At 35.3% G+C, this 11091-nt stretch overlaps 1 protein-coding gene across 1 annotated transcript; it reads right to left on the bottom strand.

Moving 5' to 3' along the window:
- LOC18608668 (photosystem II repair protein PSB27-H1, chloroplastic) lies at nt 10062-10822 on the bottom strand. The gene has a single exon (XM_007043475.2). It carries the CDS (start codon nt 10764-10766, stop codon nt 10248-10250), a length of 519 nt encoding a protein of 172 aa, XP_007043537.1. The 5' UTR covers nt 10767-10822; the 3' UTR covers nt 10062-10247.

The raw sequence follows: 11091 nt of genomic DNA, 5'->3' as shown, positions 1-11091 counted from the left end.
CGCGTCTGGCAGGTGAGAGAGGTGCCTGGCAGGGTGCGTCCGCACCCTGCCAGTCGTACCTCTCTCCTTTCTTTTTCATTCATTTTTCATTTTTTTTTTAAATTTTATTATATATTTTTTAATTTATTTTTTTTGTTTATCATTTAGTGTCTACATTATCCAAACAATCAAACTCAAATAACTAAATTAATTAACTAAACTAATTCAATTAAAAATTAAAGCAACAAAATAATTGGGTTAAAAGCAAATCAAACAAGCCTAGAATTACAATATCCCTCACACTTCATCTAAATCTTACCTCTTTTCCTTAACTTATTTCAAAGGGTTGAATTGCTAACCTAGAGTCCTAAATTATTTATAAGGGTCTCCCGACTCATCTTATAAAAATATCTATTTTAACCAAAACACTATATCCCTATGTGAATTGAAATTAAAACAAACTCATTAAGTTCAGGCTCTAATCTGACTACATATGGCTTATAGGTATATCCCTATCCTATGAGCAAATCAACTAATATGATCATATGTTATCCCAATTTTAGTCTACTCTAAACTTTCCCTCTCAAGTTTGTTTAGGTTTCTAAATCAATTTAATTGGTGGCCAAGCAATTAAAAGCATTAAGAATAAATTGGAATAAACAATTCAAATCCCATTAAAAATAAGTAAGAAAGAGATTAAAAATTTAAATTACATGTGAGTTCAATTGCAATCCTAGAAAAAGAAAATTAGTTACTCATAATTGCAAAATTAAATAACATTGTATAAAACTCAACCATTGAAAGTAACAAGAACAATCAAAGCCAAGGAAGAAAACAAAACAATATTTGCCGCCTTGATCTCCAAGTTTTAGCCTCAACTTATAACTTCTTGAATCTCTCAAAAGTTATTTCTAATGTTGTTAAACATATCCTATTTATACTAATAAGCTTAACATAAAGTTCCTTAAGCTGACCTAGGGTTTAATTGGGCTTAAAAGTGTAATGAAAGGCCCAAAAATCAATTATCAATCTTTACAAATTTTCATTCCCGGTACAGTACGTTCAGCTATTTTTTGACACGATTTTCTCTATCTTCGAGGTAGAACTGGGTAAAGTAATCTTCATGAAAGTTGTAGCTCTATCTCTTAGATTTCCAATGGTTTAAGAATTACATCATTTGAATTTCTGTAGCTCGAGATATGGCCAAAATACTGAAGTATATGCAAGTAGATTCTGGGTCTTTCAACACCTTACTTACCAAAATTAAACCCGATCACTTTTAATCCTACAAAAAATATAAAAACTAATAAATAATAACCAAATTAAAAGGAATAACATAAAATTAAAATGCTTCACTAAAAAAACTAAACTAATTATAAAAATAACTAAAAATAATTAAATTATAATTAAAAATTGATAACTTAGCTAATATTTAATAACAAAATTGGAATAAAATAATTCTATAAAATAGAATTATCAGAGGCAATGGAGCATGAGCTATGGTTTGCCATTGGCAAGACCAAGGGGTGGATTTCAAAGCAAGAGTTCTACCTTATCACCGAACTGAAGTTTGGTCCAATGCCTATGTGTTCATACAACCATACGAGGTTGTTGCGGATGAAATTCATGCTAGATACTAGAACGGGCAGTAGAGCATTAAGTTGCAGAAGTTGCTTGATACTTTTCACGGAGGCAACTTTAAGTGACCACGCGACGCGACCAAGATGTCACTTGTCTTGATCGCGAATAACATTTTATTTGGTCAAGACTATCGTAGACGGGTGACGCCTTGGCTATTGTCATTGGTGGAGGACATCGACGCTTGGAATGCCTTCCCATGGGGTCACTATGTTTGGAGGCTAACCAAGGACTACCTTTTGAAGTCGAAGTGCCTGACTCAAACTCGCAGAAGGCTACTCGTTTACGGTACAACATTTACTGATTCGCATGGGTGATACAAGTACTGTCACTAAACATTTATCCGTTTTGTTTTGACATAAAAATTTATGGTTGCACTTGTTTATCATTTACAGTCTGATAATGTTACATTTGACTTGCAGTTCTGAGCAATTGAGGTAATTCCAACCTTCCAAAAAATGGTTGCCCCCTCTGCTCCGAAGGACGTCTACCCACGTATGTGCTGATGGCAATGCAATCAGAAGCTGAAAAACTTCTACAAAACAGTTGAGAAGTTGGAGTCATTTGAGCATGTGGGTGAACAGCTACTAATTTCTGTTGTTCATTTGTACAATAATTTTGCCTAAAATTTAATCACAATCCCTATTTTGTAGTTGTGGGCAGTCGAGACCTTGGAGCCCACCCAAGATGAGGCCAGCCGGGAGTATTTTGTGGACATTGATATCCCGTTATCTGAGGGCCACTAGTACGTGCCAATAGGGCACTTGGAGGATTGGCTAGACTAGGGCTTAGGTGCTTGGGAGAAGAGGAGAAAATTAAAAGAAAATAGAGCCACTGGTTGCATCAAGCAGAGGCACACCGTCGCTACTTTAGTGGATGAGCTGTCAGCCCCTAAGTTGATGGAGGAAGAGGACGACCATGACAATAGCAGTGAACAGCCGGTAAGGACGGTTCTAACAGTTTGTGTTCAATAATTCCATATGTGATTATCGATTAACATATCTTGTTTGCAGTTGGACCATGCGACGACAACTCCTCAACCACCGACAAGTCCTCCTTAGACACACGCTGTTAACGAACCGTCAGTAATATCGATTGTAACGGTTTGTATTCAACATTTTTTGTATATGTTTATCGAGTAACCCAGTAATTTCTGTCATTGTAGTTGAGAGAAGCGACGACAGCTCCTCAACCACTGACCGGTCCTGCTTAACCGCACAGTGGTAATGAGCCACCGATATGGATTTTAAATTTGTAAAGGTTAATTTTCAACAATTCCTTATATGATTATTGAATAACACAGTAATATATGTTATTGCAGTTGACCCATTCGACAAGAGTCAATGACGGAGTAGTCACGAAGCGTTAGCTGTGACAAATCATGCACTAGTATAAAAAAAAATGTTGGAGCTGAAGGCTTCGATTCAGTCATTGACTTTGGCCATGCAAACGTTTGAGGATCGTGTCGTTGCTCGTATTCTAGAGGGTCTGAAATCACAAGTACAATATTCTATCTTCGCTCATATATTGGTAATTTATGTTTAGTAGGTGTAGTTGTATTTTTTGTTCTCAGTTTATGGTTTGTGGTATTTTATGAGCTAACGGATTTTCCCATTTGTCTCGTTCTATAAGGCGGTCCTTTATCTAACAATGTTGGTGAGAACAACGTTGATGCTGATGATGGGTAACATGATGAAGCTGTTGTTCACTTTCACGATGATGTTGTTGGCCGTGACGGAGATGATGTTGTGGCAGGGGATATGACCCTTCAATCAAATGATGCTGAAGGAGTCCATGCTCCTCAAGCTAATTCGGTTATCGATGCATCTACAAGAGGGGAGGGGGACCTTCAGTCACTCATGGTTGAAGGACATCATCTTTCTAAGTCTTATGCAGTAGTCGAGGCAGTAGAAAGAGGGGATGGGAACCTTGAATCACTTCAGGCTGAAGGGGACCATCTTTCTCAGAGCACTCCGGAAGCCAACTAGACACAGTTGTTGTTAGCAGAGTTTGATGTCCATAATCGTGCAGCACCAAGTTCAGACCCAACTGAGCAGGCACACGTCAAACTGGCGAGCAAATATATGTCAAGCCCGTACATCGACCCCTCAGTGAGCCGTCGGGATATGAAAGACACACTGGTGCAAGCATATGAAGCTTTCAAGAAAGACGAGTGTGCAAGGTAAGCTCATAAATAAGATTGCAAATATTGTTTTTAATGAAACATTAATCCACAAGGCTTTTGAAATTCATTTTGTTACATATGCAGGCATGACGTCGAGATCTTAGGGGATCAAGGTGTTGAATTTTTCACAACATTAGAGGATCCCAAAGAAGAAATGAGTAGTGAACATATAGACGCATGCCTCAGCATACTCTGTAAGTGGATGATAGGGCCTAAGTCGAAGTTGTACACTACTTGTGCATGCGTGGTTGATACGATATTCTTCGTAAGTTTATCTGAAAGTTTTTCAATTATGAAAATACTCAGTTTTTGATTGCATTAAGTGTAAGCTAATGTATACATGCTTCACAAGACACCATCCATATGCTACACAGCGCATTTCCAACTGAAGATGCCCGGTCCACGATGAAAATTTTGGATGAGTTGTGGGGGTACGTGGAGGGTGAGAAGTCGACATACGGTAAAAAATGGGAAGATGTCGATTTCATCCTCGCACCTTGCAATATGGGCGGGCATTGGATGGTTGCGAAGATCGACTTGGTGACGTGGACGATCAAAGTGGTGGACTCCGCAAGAACTTCGAATGCTAAAGATAACGAAGTGCGTGCAGCTCAAATGACACCCCTTATGACTATTATGCCAATCATCTGCCACCAAGCCGGTTATTTGAAACGATATTTTTAAAGGCATTTTGGTCTACTCATGTTTCTTTTTGGCTAGAAATAAATAACTTTATATGGGTGGTTATTTCTGAAATCACCTTATCACGAGGTCATTTTCTCACAATTTTCTCAAATTAGTATATTATGTCATTATTTATTATAATATGTCAATATGTCACATCAACATTACATGGCATAAAATGATTATTGATAATTTGATTAATGGTGATTTAGTCAATGGTTAATTATTAAGATTTTTTTAATTCACAATAAAAATATAAGTACTTGATTAAATATAATAAAAGAATACCAGTTTATTTGAATTCTTTTTTAAATAGTTTAGGGATTTTTTAAGTATTATGTTCAAAAAATAATAACTTTTTATGGTAATTTTGAGAAGAAATCCCAATCTTGGTTGAAATGTTAGCAATTATTTAGTCAAGTTGTTAAGAAAAAAAGCTCTGGGTTTTAAATTCAGTAAAGAGTTTGGATTTTTTATTAGTAGTGAGTTAAGGCGCCGTTTGAATTGAGGAAAATTCTAAGGAAAAAGAAACTAAATTTTTAAAATGCATTTTTGTAATGTTTGGTTTAAAGGGAAAATATTAGGGGAAATTTCATTTGAGAAAAATTTAAAATAAAGTTTTGTATCAATTTTTTTTCATGAAATTCATGAAGATTTTCATTTTTCAAATACTTATTTCTTTGTCTTTATTTTTTAAAAAAAAAAAAATCATGGAGCAAACAAAGCAGAAGGATTTAAAACCAAAGAATTTGGGGGTGGTAATAGCAAAAGTAAAAAAAAAAAAAGGTTCATTGCGGAACATGTAGAAAATCCACTTAGCGAAACTTGCCACCGATTACGACCTCAATTATCTGACAGTACTTTATACCATCAATTAAGCAATAGAAGCAGGAACATTGGATACAATACACAAATATCATAAGCCCTAGTAAAAAGTAAGACCATCTTATCCTCATAAGAGAAAAAGGGAAGAAAACAAAAGAAAATAAGGGAAATTTTGGACATGTCAATCTTGAATTGAGACCATCTTGCCATCTAATTGTTTTCAATGTCCTAATGTCCTTTTTCAACATGTGACTGGTCCTAGCTAAACGTTTATATCTTAGTCTAACTACCTTTTATTTGTTCCTATTTGAACATATGTTAGTCCTAACTACCTTTTGTTTTTTTAGGTGATTAATCCTAACTACCTGAGGATGAAAACTAGGCTTTTAATTCCTGCTACCTATATATGCCATCTAAAACCTTGGTGGTAGTAGAAATCCAATTTTTAAAATAATCCAAGGGAGAAGGTCAAGTGTAATCTTATTCTTATGAGGCCGATATTATGGTTTAAGAAAGCAAGGTATTTATTCCATAAAACAAGAAGATAGATAGATAGAGAGATTTAATTGTGAATCTAGTTGTGAATCTAGTAATTAATAATAATAAATACAAAAATAGTGTAGGAAGATTCTTAATGTGCAGACATGTTTCGGCAGCCAAATTAGCCCATCTATCTAGTGGCAGTCAATTTAAGTGCATCAAGTAGCAATTAAAAAAAAAAGGGCATGGAATTTGCAATAAGAGAGAAAAAAAATTATTACCGATCTGAATGATTGAAACTGTGGTTTGAGACGAGGAGGGATCTTAAAGAGAAAGCGAGAGGTTTCTCAACTTTGATGTAGTAGATGATAGCTTGGAGACAATCGTATCAATAACAGATCTTTTTCACAGTGTGAATATTCTTAAGATAATGAGATTAAATCATTCCAATTTCACTAAAATTAAACAACATTATAATAATCTCATGGTGCATCACGTCACAGCAATATTATCCACAAAACGCAATAACAATTGCAGTAGGATATGGTGTCACAGTCCCTTCGTCATCTCCCATTAACAGCCCATTAATATTCTCACCTATTGCTTAAGTCAAACGCCTAACATGCATGTGGGGACTCCATCAAACATGATCAATTTATTTGAAACTATGGAAAGATTGCAACATTTTTTTTACAAAGATAATCTAATAGCAGCCTTAAAGTCTACTACGAACTTATTATAAACATGTTTAGATTGTAAGTAGTGGTTGAGAAAACAGGAAAGCAAATGTTCCCATTTTATTCAAATATCAAGTGCAATTGCATGCAACTGTTATGGTTGGAGAGCCAACCCCCTTATGTCTTCTCTTTGAGTTTGATCCAGTAAAATTTTAGGCCAAGTTTTTTGGGTACCCTATATTACTGAATTTATTTAATTAATAATTTAAAGTTCAAAAACCACTTGGCAAATGGCAGAAGAGAGGTTATATATAGTCGTTTTTTTTCTCCAATCATGATTTTTTCTTTTTGATTTTGATGCAGTAGAAGCTCAACAGCAACTAATAGAAATCATGTCAAACGAACAGGCCCCAACCGCCCCTTTCACCCCGCATCGACTGAAGACGTTAAATGGATGCAGCTATAAAGCAGAATAAAGCATGTAGAATAAAATATATAATAGAGGATAAAGTTGAAAAGAACTTATGGTACTTTTTCCGACAAAAAGCTTTTCTTTCCTCTGGGTAAGGAAGCGACAATGCGGTTCTCTTAGCCCATAATTATGCGAGGTACTTCGACCTCATTTCACCTACTTAATTAACCCCCCTCCCTTTTTTTTTTGTTTTAATGTGAAAGAGGTTTTTTATTTCGGGGGGCGGAGGGTGCATGGACTATAATTTCAACCACTGTCAACTCTCTGCTATTGTAATTTTTAACTCAATGGCGGCATTTACTCAACAGCACAGAACCATTTATGTCCTTATCTCTCCGCAATCAAAGGAAATACTTCGCTTCAAGTTCAAGGGAGGGAGGACTAGTAAAATCGAACCCCAATTAAATTGACCATGTCCAAAGCTCCGGGCAATGTGGCGCCCAAATTAATCCTAGTCTCCCGCTTGTATCTTCTTCCCAAATGACAAAAAGTTGGTTAATATTTTAGCCCAAATTTAAGGAGCAATTAGAATGACAATCTCAAGAGCTTTGCTTTCACCTCTAGTAGTTGAGTTGTCATCGTACAAATTTGTGACTGTTATTCATAAATGAGTTTTGCATTGGAGATTTGACATGTTAATATTTATATATATATATTTTAACTTTCTATTATATTATGATTCAGTTTTCCCATGTTTTACATCCGCGCGCTCTTAAAATTCTTTTTTCTCCTTTCTTTCCTGCTTACCTGCAGATCCAAGGGACAGCGACTTGAACGGCATTCCCTTTATTTGCACCTGATACATTGAACTCAATGACAATGTTGAGATAATAATCCGTATACACAAGCAAAGTCAAAATTAAGATAAAGATAAAATCAAAAACCATAGGCTATATCTGCCAATGTTGGCTGGTCAAATGTAACGGAATCGGGTTGAAAATTCGCTAAGAACAAATGAAATAAGATAAGGTCTTCCGTCCCACTCTCCATTCCAATGCAGAATTCTCGATAGCATCTCCCTCGTCACTTGCCATCTTTAGCCAAAAATGTCATGACAATTGTGCTTGCACTTTTCCTTCTATGATTATTGTTTACCCATGTGCTAAACACAGGCTTTAAACCCAGCCCAGGCAATGCCAGCCAACAGCATGAAATGGACCTCCTAATTGTCAGTGCATGCTTTGATCCATTAACATGGTTGAACTTCAACACAGTTAAGATTTCGACCCAGCCTTACTGTGATATACAAAGTTCACTAGCACCCACCACTTCTTCACAAATGCGTACAATTGCTTTTGCCATTCGGTCCTTTTATTAAAAACTAGCAACACCCCTTGCGTTTGATTGCGAGAAGTTATAATGTTTATATATATATTAATTCATTCTTTTGGTATATATTTGATGAGATTTTAAAAAATTATTATAAAATATAATTTTAAAAAAATATATCTAGAAAAGAAAAAACAAAGAAGACAACAATGAAAGAAAGAAAACCTAATAGTAGACAAGAACCATATATTTTTTAATCTTCTCCCTCTATTTGTTTTTATTCTTTTTATTCTTTTTTTTCTTATTTCTTTGCTATCCATGTCTCTTTTTTGTTACGTCAAAGATAATCCAACAACAAATCCTACAAAATAAGATATAAGAATTTAACGTGATTCAACACTTCACCATATCTACATTTCTAAATGGAAGAAAATATTTACTAATTGTAAGGAATTACAACCATGTACAAATCATCAACACTCAAATTAACTCAACTCATGAACCAATCCCAATATTGAATCACAAAACACTCACAATTCACAAACTCAAATTTGCAGCAGAACTTTCGCTCAATCTCAACAAACTTCGATCAATATCAAACATTTGCACTCATAATCGCTCTGCCTTAGCCACGTGAGATATCTACAGACCAAACCTTATAAACCATACAACTCTGCTTGCATCTTTCTCTCATGCCTCACCCTATGGAGAGTCTCTATTTATAAGCCCATTAACTTGCCAGCCAAAAATTCATTTCCTCCTAGTATTCTTGCGCGCTTAACAAATTATCTATTAAAAAACATTGATTACCAAGTAATATCTTCCAATCAATAAAAAAAATCCAATCTAAATCTTTTGGAATTTGAGTTATGATTTCTAACATCTTTTACCTAAAGATCTAAAACTCTTTCACTCAATATCAAAATGTAAATTATGTATACATGATTAATTTTAAAAAAAATATATTTTAAATTATAACTTTTTATTGGTAATATTTAGAAAAAATAGAAAGAGGGGAAAACAAAGAATGGAAAAGAGAAAAAGACACACATATAATGCAAATTTATTGATTAAAAGTGTATACTTATTATTTTGAAGAGTTAAGGGTGTATACTTGATAAAGTACTCCTCGAATCATCTTAAATTATAATTCTAAAAAAAATAAAAAAGAGGAAAAATAAATGTTTATATTTTTAATCTAAAGCCCAAAATTGTATTTTTCAAGGAAAGCCCAAAAAAAATACTTCATAATCTATGCTTGTCCCATTTAATTTCATGCAATAACAGATATATGTGATGCTTGATATCGTTAATATGTTATATTTTCTTGCCTAATTGAAAAAATTAGTCCCTTTGAATCTTTAAAATTGGATTTGAGCTGATGCAACACCAATATGGGTTTATTTAGATCAAAACTAACCCTTGAGTAGTTGAAAATTAAAAGTCACATAATTTTTAATTTAAATGAAAATGCTAAGCTACCGGAGTTTAGTACTTCCTAATTGGCGGCAATTGACCCAACACTTACCAGTTTCCACCTTAAATCAAAGTGCTACATGGTTTAAACTTTGCAAATTAAAAATTCCAAGGCAACAACTCTTTGATTAGCAAAAGAAGTACAAATACTTAGTAATTGAAATCTATTTTGTTTTGTGTCAAATTTTGAGAGAGTAACTAACTTTTGGGAAGACAAATCGCAATTTAATCTTCGAAATTACCAAATGCAGCTTAAGCATTTTTGTTCTTCAATTCCGAGATGTTAAGAGTGATATCCATAAACTCAAAATCTGGAAGACAATCCATAGTTCCTAATATATATACATATATATATATATATATATATAGTAATAACTAATTTATAACATCACAGGAAAACTCTACCATTGAATCGGAGATTTCTCTTCTCATAACTCACAAACTGAACCTCGATATGCAATCTTAAACTCGATAAATTAAATACCATTTAAGCAGTTAAATCTTGTAGTTTAATAAACAAAAAGAATCCGGCTTCCCTTGATGGGGTCGAGACCACCGTTGCTTATCTTCCTCGCAATAATGCTTTCTCTGCAGTGTCCATCTCTTCAAGAATCCTAGCCTTTCTCTTTGCTGGGATTGGGGCAGTCGGTCCAAAGCTAATGTAATGACCAGAAACAGCATTCAATGCTGAGTAAATATCACGGAAAGAAGCTCTACCAAGCAAGGCTTTCTCTCTTCTGTACTTTGCCACCCAAGAATTTGATGTCTCTCTAAGTTCAGCCACAGCGGCAGCAACGTTGGGATCGTTCTTGTCCATATTGATGGTGCTTCTCACTTTGTTGATCACTACTTCAGTCTCTTTCACGTACTCCTCATCCGAGGCAGCAAATGCTGCTGTCACTGGCAGAATCCCCGCAAGCGACAGAGTTGTGGTGGTGGTGGCAGCCAGGGTCAAGAATTGGCGCCTTAAAGGTTGTTGTTGTGGTGGCGGATGTGGTTGTGCGGCTGAGGCGGCTTTAGCTTTGATGGGAAGGAGAGGTTTGAGCTTGGAAGTTGGGGTTAACAGCGTTGGAGAGGCCATTACGGTTTTTGGTTATGGTGGAGAGAAAGGGTGGATTGCGTTTGTAGTTAGGGGAATGAAGAGAGAAGTGGGTTTGTGCCACGTGGGCTTATCACCTTATCTAAATTTTAGCTTCATGGATGAGAGAGTACCCAATGACATCATAGATTTAGATCTACCATTGTCCAAGCGGCAACACCCAAGAGATGAAATTGTTTTAAGTCTTGACCACATGGAAAATTGTTCCCCATTTTTGCTTTTGACAATCATGGGATTGAATGCTTGGAGATGCACGATCCTGGGCAAACCCGCAGCTCTTGGGAAACTCATCCCTCACTCCTTAGTT

Source organism: Theobroma cacao, chromosome 2 (genome assembly GCF_000208745.1).
Source record: "Theobroma cacao cultivar B97-61/B2 chromosome 2, Criollo_cocoa_genome_V2, whole genome shotgun sequence".
Lineage (NCBI taxonomy): Eukaryota > Viridiplantae > Streptophyta > Magnoliopsida > Malvales > Malvaceae > Theobroma > Theobroma cacao.
Note: the sequence above shows the minus strand (reverse complement) of the source record. Positions and strands in the feature narration are given on the sequence as shown.